The sequence below is a fragment of the Mixophyes fleayi genome, chromosome 2 (genome assembly GCF_038048845.1).
Source record: "Mixophyes fleayi isolate aMixFle1 chromosome 2, aMixFle1.hap1, whole genome shotgun sequence".
Taxonomy (NCBI): domain Eukaryota; kingdom Metazoa; phylum Chordata; class Amphibia; order Anura; family Limnodynastidae; genus Mixophyes; species Mixophyes fleayi.
Window position 1 is genome coordinate 8,047,915 of NC_134403.1, and position 12,831 is coordinate 8,060,745.

The 12,831-nt window shown below is 44.7% G+C and overlaps 1 protein-coding gene across 5 annotated transcripts in view; it reads left to right on the forward strand.

Annotated features, from left to right (window-relative positions):
* The window catches only part of STIM1 (stromal interaction molecule 1), a 71,412-nt gene that overhangs the window by 27,472 nt on the left and 31,109 nt on the right, over positions 1-12,831 (forward strand). For all 5 annotated transcript variants that reach the window (XM_075198404.1, XM_075198406.1, XM_075198407.1 and 2 more), the window contains exon 2: positions 4,752-4,882. In XM_075198404.1, coding sequence (XP_075054505.1) covers positions 4,752-4,882 — 131 coding nt within the window. The remainder of the gene's footprint in view (positions 1-4,751; positions 4,883-12,831) is intronic.

The window sequence follows — 12,831 nt, forward strand, 5'->3', positions numbered from 1 at the left end:
CAAGCTGGTGAGACAGATATACAGTAATATCTCTGGGGGTTCTTCATCCCTGCACTGTTATATTATCTTATAAAAGTTCACTGCATCCCTAGAGGGTACTTAACGATCATGTCATAGATATTACTGAATCCCCGACCTGTCTGGTACCTGCTCTACGATTCATGTGTTATTGTCATTGTGTGGCACTAATTTACCATAATCTCTCTGCACTGTTGCATGTCTGATGCCCCCTCACTGGTGCACTAACTGATCACTGCGTCTTGCACTGAGCCAAGCCCTTGTTTCAGTGGGTTCAGTGTGAATAACTGCTGTGCATGCATGGGCACGCTTATTTATCTGTGCAATCACCTGCACCCTCCTCTACTGGATCACTACTGTGCATGCATGGGCACGCTTATTTATCTGTGCAATCACCTGCACCCTCCTCTACCGGATCACTACTGTGTACATGCATGGGCACGCTTATTTATATGTGCAATCACCGGCACCCTCCTCTACCGGATCACTGCTGTGCATGCATGGGCACGCTTATTTATCTGTGCAATCACCGGCACCCTCCTCTACCGGATCACTGCTGTGCATGCATGGGCACGCTTATTGATCTGTGCAATCACCGGCACACTTGTTTAATGAATCTGCGCACATTGTATGGCGCGGTATAATTAACTAATAGGTTTATGCGTGACATACATGTTGCTTAGGTGGTTAGTTATGCTGTATTGAGACATTTATCTGTAGCTTATCAGTAACTTGGTTTTGTTTGTCCCTCCTGTAACGCCTACATTGCAGGAACAATCTCCTTGCCCTGTCAAACCGGTTTGGTTCCAGATGACAGTATTATTCGTGTAATTCCTGTGACTGTCCTCCAGCTATAAGCCTTGCAGAGAGAGTGCTGGAGGAATGTCAGTGAAACGTGCTAGATGTAATTTTACTTTTTTCAGTATTTATCTATGAATTTATTTTCAAATCCTTCTAAACTTGTCACCATGGAACATGTTTTATTTACCCACACATGTCTGTAACCAATACGTAATAAGTGTATATGTATTGCGCTCCTATTGCCCTGCGGATTGTAAGATTGTGAGCGCGCCCTCTTACCGCTTTGTCTCACATTTGATACCAGTCTCTTTTGTTCCCAGTTGTAAAGCACTACGGAGTATGCTGGTGCTAGAGAAGTAAATGTTATTAAATAATAATATCTTACAGACTTATGTTAGTAGAGGTGATTTGTATCCAACACCCTACATATGTAACGCTGCTGCTGAAGCTATGGCGGGTGACACCACGCTGGGAACGTTAAAAGCTGATAGCTTTTAAAAAAAAAATCTGCACCCTTTATAGGTAAGCTGAAAAAAACATTCCACACTCACCTGAAATCACGGTTTCCAGCAAGGGATTCTGGGAGCTCCTTCCAGCACTGGTTTTCAGTGTCTTTTTTTAATCTGACTTGCATTTTAGGCAAACCTTTCACTAATTTGAACATACTACATCACTTAGTAGATTACAGCTTCTTGCCTCATGGTTGTAGTATATACAAAGCACCATATATAGTATTGTCCTATCATGTTATTAAATATCTGGCGACCTCTTCAATTCAGTTAGTCAGCCCTGCCCTCCCAAGCTGTCCTTTGCTCCAATAAACGAGTACAGCCATGTTATTACCCAATACTTCCTGAGAAATCCCAATAAACGAGTACAGCCATGTTATAACCCAATACTTCCTGAGAAATCCCATGAACAAACGTTCCACAAGTTTATAGACAACGCAACCAAGTTATAAGAAGAATTATCATAAGAAACCTGTGTACAGCCAGCTTATATACCTCTTGTGAGATCTCATGAGTGACAATAGGGTGAGGTTATACCATTGTTCCTCCCTGGAGAACCATGAGTGACAGGGTGAGGTTATACCATTGTTTCTCCCCGGAGATCCATGAGTGACAGTATAGTGAGGTTATACCATTGTTCCTCCCCGGAGATCCATGAGTGACAGTAGGGTTAAGTTATACCATGGTTTCTCCCAGGAGATCCGTGATTGACAGTATGTTGAGGTCATACAATGCTGCTTCCTGGGAAGTCCTTAAGTGGCAGCATTAGTAGCAAGGTTTGGGAAGATTTTCACAATTGAAACAGATGGGCGGTTGCTTACTCTGAATCAATTTCAACTATAAGTGCAGGATCGCAGGAGATCCAAAATAGGTTGAACTTGATTGACTGGTGTCTCTTTTTCAACCTCATCAACTATGTTACTATATTTATTGGTGCCTCCCAGGAGATCCATGAGTAACTGTAGGGTAAGGTTTATTGTGGTCTTCCCAGGAGATGCATGGGTTGACAGAAGGTTGAGGTTGTAGACAGATGCGTTGTACATGTCCGGTAGGTATTATAGTGACTGTCACTGGTTGAGAAGCATCTCTGTCACCTGCTCTCATGTAATGGCCCTGACCACGCTGCCTGAGATGCTTTCAAGTCTGAATGCAACTTGTACGTAAATTGCGTTAGAAGAAAGAGCTCGTACCTGTGTGTAGTTCTGACCACATTCAAATAGTCTATCCCAAGATACGTTTCCATTTGCATCTGGGTGTAAGTACGTCCTGCCTGCACACAACTTGCCGTACGTGGACACACACAACAGACTGCAGTATACACACATGTATATGTACAATAAAAGGTCACATCAGAATGCATAAAACAGTTTTTTGCTCATGAAATAATAGGACTGTTATCTAAATGATTATGCTGATAAATATTATTTCAAATATTACATAAAGATGTTTTCAGTGAGCACTGTACATACTATGTGTTTATATATTCTATCTTCGTTGCAACAGTTTTTCTGTGAAAGCGAACTCTCAAGTCGTAGGCAGCTGTCATCTGTCACTTTCAGGCTTGAGTTGCGTTCATTGGCGTAAGGTCCTTTTTTGAGCATGCGCAGAGCAAATCCACACAGGATACACTATGCAAATGCATATGTTTCAACATGATTCAGGCCCTGTTTCATTGTAGACCTTTTATTTCTGTCCTTTCACCAATATTAACATATCTCTAGACGGCTGTCATTATGCCTCTTACCACTTCCTCTTTCTATTTCCTGCCGCACTGGGCTTTTAAAATTTTGCATTATTAACTGCAGTATTGCTGTACTCTGTATGTATTCTGTGTATATCAGGTTATCCCAGTACTTTCTCTTCTGGTAGGGAAACAGTAGGCGCCCCCAGTCACGCAGTGTCCTGTTTTTACACTGGACAGTGGTCTGATGGGTGTAGAATACATGTGGCACTAGGACACCTGAGAACTAAACTTTTGCGGAGTTATCCTTTATGCAGTAATTGTCACAAACTATCATTACTACGGAAGGCATCACATGGCCTGGCTCATGCCTCTTAATTCCAGTATTACAGCAGATAAAGCACAATAATGTGCACCTATTGTGGAGGCATGAGTCACAAAGTACCTCAGTGATGTCGCTGTGGCCTAGTGTAATGGTGGGCTGAAAGCTTTGTCGCAGTGGTGTCGCTAGCTCCTAGCAGTTTGTTAGGCTGCATTCTCATGATTATTGGTTAAGGAGAAATGGCTGCCTCCGTTGTGTTTTAAAAGACATTAAATCTACATACACTCAGTGGCCACTTTATTAGCTACTGCCGATTAATGCAAATATCTAATTAGCCAATCATGTGGCAGCAACTCAGTGCATAAAACCGTGCAGGCACGGTCAAGAGGTTCAGTTTTTGTTCAGAACAATCACCAGAGTGGAGAAGAAATGTGACCTATGAGACTTTGACTGTGAAATGATTGTTGGTGCCAGACGGGCTGGTTTGAGTATCTCAAACTGCGGATCTCCTGGAATGTTCATGCACAACAGTCTCTAGTTTACAGAAAAGCGTGCGCAAAGCAATAAACATCCAGTGATCAGCAATTCTGTGGGTGAAAATGTTCTGTTAGTGAGATAGGTCAGAGGAGAATGGCCAGACTGGTTCAAGCTGACAGGAAGGTGACAACACAAGTAACCACACGTTACAACAGTGCTATACCGAAGAGCATCTCTGAACACACAGAACGTCAAACCTTGAAGTGGATGAGCTACAGCAGCAGAAGACGACACCGGGTTCCACAGACGCTAACCTCAGAACTTGGCGTAAACAGCATGAATCCATCTTGCCTTGTGTAAACCGTGCAAGCTGGTGATGTAGCGGCATGGGGATTGTTTGCTTGGCACACATTAAGCCCCTTAATACCAATTGAGCATCCTTTAAATGGCACAGTCTACCAGAGTATCGTTGCTAACCATGTGTATCCCTTTATGGCCACAGTCTACTAATGGCTACTTCCAGTAGGACAATGCACCATGTCACACAGCACACGTCCTCTCAGGATGGGTGCACGAATATGACAATGAGTTCATTGTACTCCAATGTCCTCCACGTTCACCAGATCTCAGTGCAATAGAGCAGCTTTGGTATGAGGTGGAAGAGGAGATTCGCAGCATAATTGTGCAGCCGACATACCTGCAGCAACTGTGTGATGCTATCATGTCACCATGGATCAGAATCTGTAACAATGTTGCCAGCATCTTGCTGATTTCAAGCCACTAATTCAGTCTGTTCTTTGGGCAATTCGGGGTCCTACCCAGTACCAGAGAGGTGTGCTAATACCTGGCCACTGAGTGTGTTTCCTGTGTTGGCTTTGGGTTGATTGTCAGGTGAGATTCAGTCAAGATTATTTTTTTTCACGGTTGTCCTTTCTCCCCACAGAGTTCTGCCGGATTGATCCAATCTTGTGTCAAAAAGAGGATGAGCATCTGAGCTTCGAGGCAGTTGTCAACATTCATAAGCAGATGGACGATGACGCCAACGGAAATGTGGACGTCGAGGAGAGCGACGAGGTGGGTTGAAAGTCTCTATTGTTTTTTGTTGTTGATATCTTTACTACAGTACCCAAAATATTCTGTCTTGTCCGTCCCTTCTTATATGTTACTAGATCTTATGGTTATTTGAGTCCATTTAAAGTCTTCATTGTACGGTCATTGCTGTCAGACATGTTATTGGATATCATTGGTAATGTCATGGAATTTAGGATTACTTGTGCTTAAGATATCTTCTGGAGGATCATAAAGTCTATATACTACAGCAAGCTGGCTTGGCCTCTGCCGTCTAAGGGTATAAGTGGTGATTTATACAACGTATTTCACCATCCTGATCAACGTCTGATCAGTATTGATTGATCAGATGTCCGTTTCGACTGTCATAAAATGTAGTTGTCTTGATCTGTGAGTGTGTGCACCAATTGTATGTCATTGGATACAACCATTTTGCCAAGGACTTGTGCAGTTTGGACGCACACTTAGCCTCATTTGGACTTGGGTTTGAAAATTCGAGACTGAGGCCAGATCTGCCATTAGTTATTAGCTGTTATTAGCTGTGAGCCGATTGGTTTTGTGTTCATTATTCAGATCTTCTCTGTGTCTTTCTCTCTGCTGCCGCGCTGCGCAAGAAAAGCAGATAAGAGCTATCACTTTACCTCTTCCCAGGCTAAATATACAGTGCAACAGCTGAAACACCAAGGCGGGGGAGGAGGGGGCAGGCTTGGTGGCACAAAACAAACCCTTCTTGCCGTGGAGCCATCAGGGTAAGACATGTGGGGTACCAGGACAGCTTTAATCTCTAAGTTATCAACTGACAAATATAGTCCACCCCTATTCCTGCAGGAGGGGAGGGATTGTGGGTCTGTCTTGGGGATTATCTTGTATGGTTCTATACTGTAGTTATACAGTTGTTACTGTACAAATGACATTCATTGAAGGAGCTCCATACTAACACTAATCTGTAGTGATGCGTTGGTGTACACTAGGGGGTGCTGTTCCTGCTGAGGATGTAGTGACAGGAAGGGAGTGCTGAGTGTTTATCAGACGCTTATCTGCAACAGTTCACACTCCAGCATGTAAGGGAATGTTCTGTGTCAGATCCCCATGGTAGTTGTATAATGAGCTACGGGCCAGTTTACCCGGCAGGGTGCATGGACAGTAACAGGAGTATAGTTGTCTGCAAGATGTATTCATTCTTCAGAACTTTTACACATACCGGAGATAACGGGTGGGGCTAGTACAACCTGTAGCCAATCAGAACAATAGAATGTTAGCCACAGTACAGAGTATTTCAGCGCATCCATGGTTCGGAAAGTTTGGTGTGGGCGATTCCTTAAGATGTTAGGAGCAGAGAAAGTGATGGGAAGCTATTGTCACACGGACGTGAGAAGAGTGTGGGGTCTTACACACCTTAGAGCACCTCTCAGTACTTCATAATACCCTGCTGTCCTTATAACTTCCCCAATCCCCCAGAGCTGGACGTCACAGGCTCCTCCTACCAGACTCTGGCCCAACTTCACAACCAAAATCAAACAATCTCCACTTCTGTCCCCCCACATATCCGGAATGGGCCGCGAAGTCAATTCACGCTCCCGCCATAACGTGGATTTTTGTGCGCACCCCATAAAGCTGCGTAGGAAAATCTGCGTTATTGCGGTACCGTATTACCTGCAACACTGCGCAGGTTTTGCGGTAACGCACGTTACCGCGGACCGGAAACCTGATTGATTATGCCCCTGTATGTCAGCTGCCCTCTATACCGTGTGATAGGTGTACATACATGTGTTCCTGTCTGTATGTCATATTACCTCTATACAGTGTGAGATGTACATACGTGTGTCTGTCTACGCCCTCTATACAGTGTGATAGGTGTACATACGTGTGTGTCTGTCTACGCCCTCTATACAGTGTGAGATGTACATACGTGTGTCTGTCTACATCCTCTATACAGTGTGAGATGTACATACGTGTGTCTGTCTACGCCCTCTATACAGTGTGAGATGTACATACGTGTGTCTGTCTACATCCTCTATACAGTGTGAGATGTACATACGTGTGTCTGTCTACATCCTCTATACAGTGTGAGATGTACATACGTGTGTCTGTCTACATCCTCTATACAGTGTGAGATGTACATACGTGTGTCTGTCTACATCCTCTATACAGTGTGAGATGTACATACGTGTGTCTGTCTACGCCCTCTATACAGTGTGAGATGTACATACGTGTGTGTCTGTCTACGCCCTCTATACAGTGTGAGATGTACATACGTGTGTCTGTCTACGCCCTCTATACAGTGTGATAGGTGTACATACGTGTGTGTCTGTCTACGCCCTCTATACAGTGTGATAGGTGTACATACGTGTGTGTCTGTCTACGCCCTCTATACAGTGTGAGATGTACATACGTGTGTCTGTCTACGCCCTCTATACAGTGTGAGATGTACATACGTGTGTCTGTCTACGCCCTCTATACAGTGTGATAGGTGTACATACATGTGTTCCTGTCTGTATGTCATATTACCTCTATACAGTGTGAGATATACATACGTGTGTGTCTGTCTACGCCCTCTATACAGTGTGAGATGTACATACGTGTGTCTGTCTACGCCCTCTATACAGTGTGAGATGTACATACGTGTGTCTGTCTACGCCCTCTATACAGTGTGAGATGTACATACGTGTGTGTCTGTCTACGCCCTCTATACAGTGTGAGATGTACATACGTGTGTCTGTCTACGCCCTCTATACAGTGTGAGATGTACATACGTGTGTCTGTCTACGCCCTCTATACAGTGTGAGATGTACATACGTGTGTCTGTCTACGCCCTCTATACAGTGTGATAGGTGTACATACGTGTGTGTCTGTCTACGCCCTCTATACAGTGTGAGATGTACATACGTGTGTCTGTCTACGCCCTCTATACAGTGTGATAGGTGTACATACGTGTGTGTCTGTCTACGCCCTCTATACAGTGTGAGATGTACATACGTGTGTCTGTCTACGCCCTCTATACAATGTGATAGGTGTACATACGTGTGTGTCTGTCTACGCCCTCTATACAGTGTGAGATGTACATACGTGTGTCTGTCTACGCCCTCTATACAGTGTGATAGGTGTACATACGTGTGTGTCTGTCTACGCCCTCTATACAGTGTGAGATGTACATACGTGTGTCTGTCTACGCCCTCTATACAGTGTGATAGGTGTACATACGTGTGTGTCTGTCTACGCCCTCTATACAGTGTGAGATGTACATACGTGTGTGTCTGTCTACACCCTCTATACAGTGTGAGATGTACATACGTGTGTGTCTGTCTACGCCCTCTATACAGTGTGAGATGTACATACGTGTGTCTGTCTACGCCCTCTATACAGTGTGATAGGTGTACATACGTGTGTGTCTGTCTATGCCCTCTATACAGTGTGAGATGTACATACGTGTGTGTCTGTCTACACCCTCTATACAGTGTGAGATGTACATACGTGTGTGTCTGTCTACGCCCTCTATACAGTGTGAGATGTACATACGTGTGTGTCTGTCTACACCCTCTATACAGTGTGAGATGTACATACGTGTGTCTGTCTACGCCCTCTATACAGTGTGATAGGTGTACATACGTGTGTGTCTGTCTACGCCCTCTATACAGTGTGAGATGTACATACGTGTGTGTCTGTCTACGCCCTCTATACAGTGTGAGATGTACATACGTGTGTGTCTGTCTACGCCCTCTATACAGTGTGAGATGTACATACGTGTGTGTCTGTCTACGCCCTCTATACAGTGTGAGATGTACATACGTGTGTGTCTGTCTACGCCCTCTATACAGTGTGAGATGTACATACGTGTGTCTGTCTACGCCCTCTATACAGTGTGATAGGTGTACATACGTGTGTGTCTGTCTACGCCCTCTATACAGTGTGAGATGTACATACGTGTGTCTGTCTACGCCCTCTATACAGTGTGAGATGTACATACGTGTGTCTGTCTACGCCCTCTATACAGTGTGAGATGTACATACGTGTGTCTGTCTACGCCCTCTATACAGTGTGAGATGTACATACGTGTGTCTGTCTACGCCCTCTATACAGTGTGAGATGTACATACGTGTGTGTCTGTCTACGCTCTCTATACAGTGTGAGATGTACATACATGTGTCTGTCTACACCCTCTATACAGTGTGAGATGTACATACATGTGTGTCTGTCTACGCCCTCTATACAGTGTGAGATGTACATACGTGTGTCTGTCTACGCCCTCTATACAGTGTGAGATGTACATACGTGTGTGTCTGTCTACGCCCTCTATACAGTGTGAGATGTACATACGTGTGTGTCTGTCTACGCCCTCTATACAGTGTGAGATGTACATACGTGTGTGTCTGTCTACGCCCTCTATACAGTGTGAGATGTACATACGTGTGTCTACGCCCTCTATACAGTGTGAGATGTACATACGTGTGTCTGTCTACGCCCTCTATACAGTGTGAGATGTACATACGTGTGTCTGTCTACGCCCTCTATACAGTGTGATAGGTGTACATACGTGTGTGTCTGTCTACGCCCTCTATACAGTGTGAGATGTACATACGTGTGTCTGTCTACGCCCTCTATACAGTGTGAGATGTACATACGTGTGTCTGTCTACGCCCTCTATACAGTGTGAGATGTACATACGTGTGTCTGTCTACGCCCTCTATACAGTGTGAGATGTACATACGTGTGTCTGTCTACGCCCTCTATACAGTGTGAGATGTACATACTTGTGTGTCTGTCTACGCCCTCTATACAGTGTGAGATGTACATACGTGTGTCTGTCTACGCCCTCTATACAGTGTGAGATGTACATACGTGTGTGTCTGTCTACGCTCTCTATACAGTGTGAGATGTACATACATGTGTCTGTCTACACCCTCTATACAGTGTGAGATGTACATACGTGTGTGTCTGTCTACGCCCTCTATACAGTGTGAGATGTACATACGTGTGTCTGTCTACGCCCTCTATACAGTGTGAGATGTACATACGTGTGTGTCTGTCTACGCCCTCTATACAGTGTGAGATGTACATACGTGTGTGTCTGTCTACGCCCTCTATACAGTGTGAGATGTACATACGTGTGTGTCTGTCTACGCCCTCTATACAGTGTGAGATGTACATACGTGTGTCTACGCCCTCTATACAGTGTGAGATGTACATACGTGTGTCTACGCCCTCTATACAGTGTGAGATGTACATACGTGTGTCTGTCTACGCCCTCTATACAGTGTGAGATGTACATACGTGTGTCTACGCCCTCTATACAGTGTGAGATGTACATACGTGTGTCTACGCCCTCTATACAGTGTGAGATGTACATACGTGTGTCTGTCTACGCCCTCTATACAGTGTGAGATGTACATACGTGTGTCTGTCTACGCCCTCTATACAGTGTGAGATGTACATACGTGTGTCTACGCCCTCTATACAGTGTGAGATGTACATACGTGTGTCTGTCTACATCCTCTATACAGTGTGAGATGTACATACGTGTGTCTGTCTACGCCCTCTATACAGTGTGAGATGTACATACGTGTGTGTCTGTCTACGCCCTCTATACAGTGTGAGATGTACATACGTGTGTCTGTCTACGCCCTCTATACAGTGTGATAGGTGTACATACGTGTGTGTCTGTCTACGCCCTCTATACAGTGTGATAGGTGTACATACGTGTGTGTCTGTCTACGCCCTCTATACAGTGTGAGATGTACATACGTGTGTCTGTCTACGCCCTCTATACAGTGTGAGATGTACATACGTGTGTCTGTCTACGCCCTCTATACAGTGTGATAGGTGTACATACATGTGTTCCTGTCTGTATGTCATATTACCTCTATACAGTGTGAGATATACATACGTGTGTGTCTGTCTACGCCCTCTATACAGTGTGAGATGTACATACGTGTGTGTCTGTCTACGCCCTCTATACAGTGTGAGATGTACATACGTGTGTGTCTGTCTACGCCCTCTATACAGTGTGAGATGTACATACGTGTGTCTGTCTACGCCCTCTATACAGTGTGATAGGTGTACATACATGTGTTCCTGTCTGTATGTCATATTACCTCTATACAGTGTGAGATATACATACGTGTGTGTCTGTCTACGCCCTCTATACAGTGTGAGATGTACATACGTGTGTGTCTGTCTACGCCCTCTATACAGTGTGAGATGTACATACGTGTGTGTCTGTCTACGCCCTCTATACAGTGTGAGATGTACATACGTGTGTGTCTGTCTACGCCCTCTATACAGTGTGAGATGTACATACGTGTGTCTGTCTACGCCCTCTATACAGTGTGATAGGTGTACATACGTGTGTGTCTGTCTACGCCCTCTATACAGTGTGAGATGTACATACGTGTGTCTGTCTACGCCCTCTATACAGTGTGAGATGTACATACGTGTGTCTGTCTACGCCCTCTATACAGTGTGAGATGTACATACGTGTGTCTGTCTACGCCCTCTATACAGTGTGAGATGTACATACGTGTGTCTGTCTACGCCCTCTATACAGTGTGAGATGTACATACGTGTGTGTCTGTCTACGCTCTCTATACAGTGTGAGATGTACATACATGTGTCTGTCTACACCCTCTATACAGTGTGAGATGTACATACATGTGTGTCTGTCTACGCCCTCTATACAGTGTGAGATGTACATACGTGTGTCTGTCTACGCCCTCTATACAGTGTGAGATGTACATACGTGTGTGTCTGTCTACGCCCTCTATACAGTGTGAGATGTACATACGTGTGTGTCTGTCTACGCCCTCTATACAGTGTGAGATGTACATACGTGTGTGTCTGTCTACGCCCTCTATACAGTGTGAGATGTACATACGTGTGTCTACGCCCTCTATACAGTGTGAGATGTACATACGTGTGTCTGTCTACGCCCTCTATACAGTGTGAGATGTACATACGTGTGTCTGTCTACGCCCTCTATACAGTGTGATAGGTGTACATACGTGTGTGTCTGTCTACGCCCTCTATACAGTGTGAGATGTACATACGTGTGTCTGTCTACGCCCTCTATACAGTGTGAGATGTACATACGTGTGTGTCTGTCTACGCCCTCTATACAGTGTGAGATGTACATACGTGTGTGTCTGTCTACGCCCTCTATACAGTGTGAGATGTACATACGTGTGTGTCTGTCTACGCCCTCTATACAGTGTGAGATGTACATACGTGTGTCTACGCCCTCTATACAGTGTGAGATGTACATACGTGTGTCTGTCTACGCCCTCTATACAGTGTGAGATGTACATACGTGTGTCTGTCTACGCCCTCTATACAGTGTGATAGGTGTACATACGTGTGTGTCTGTCTACGCCCTCTATACAGTGTGAGATGTACATACGTGTGTCTGTCTACGCCCTCTATACAGTGTGAGATGTACATACGTGTGTCTGTCTACGCCCTCTATACAGTGTGAGATGTACATACGTGTGTCTACGCCCTCTATACAGTGTGAGATGTACATACGTGTGTCTGTCTACGCCCTCTATACAGTGTGAGATGTACATACGTGTGTCTGTCTACGCCCTCTATACAGTGTGAGATGTACATATGTGTGTCTGTCTACGCCCTCTATACAGTGTGAGATGTACATACGTGTGTGTCTGTCTACGCCCTCTATACAGTGTGAGATGTACATACGTGTGTGTCTGTCTACGCCCTCTATACAGTGTTACGGAGGCACTGGTTTGCGCTAGGTTACAATCTATCAGGTCATACTATCAGGTCATACTATCAGGTCATACTATCAGGTCATACATAATCTGTTACTCTTCTACATCAGATTGTGTAACACTTGGGGGCTCTAAACAAATCTTTTCAAGGCCAATATCTAATTTCTGTCCAGTCGGTACTTTCTGGTGTATTCTCCTTCTGCACATACACGTGTGTCTTGTTGAACAGTTACA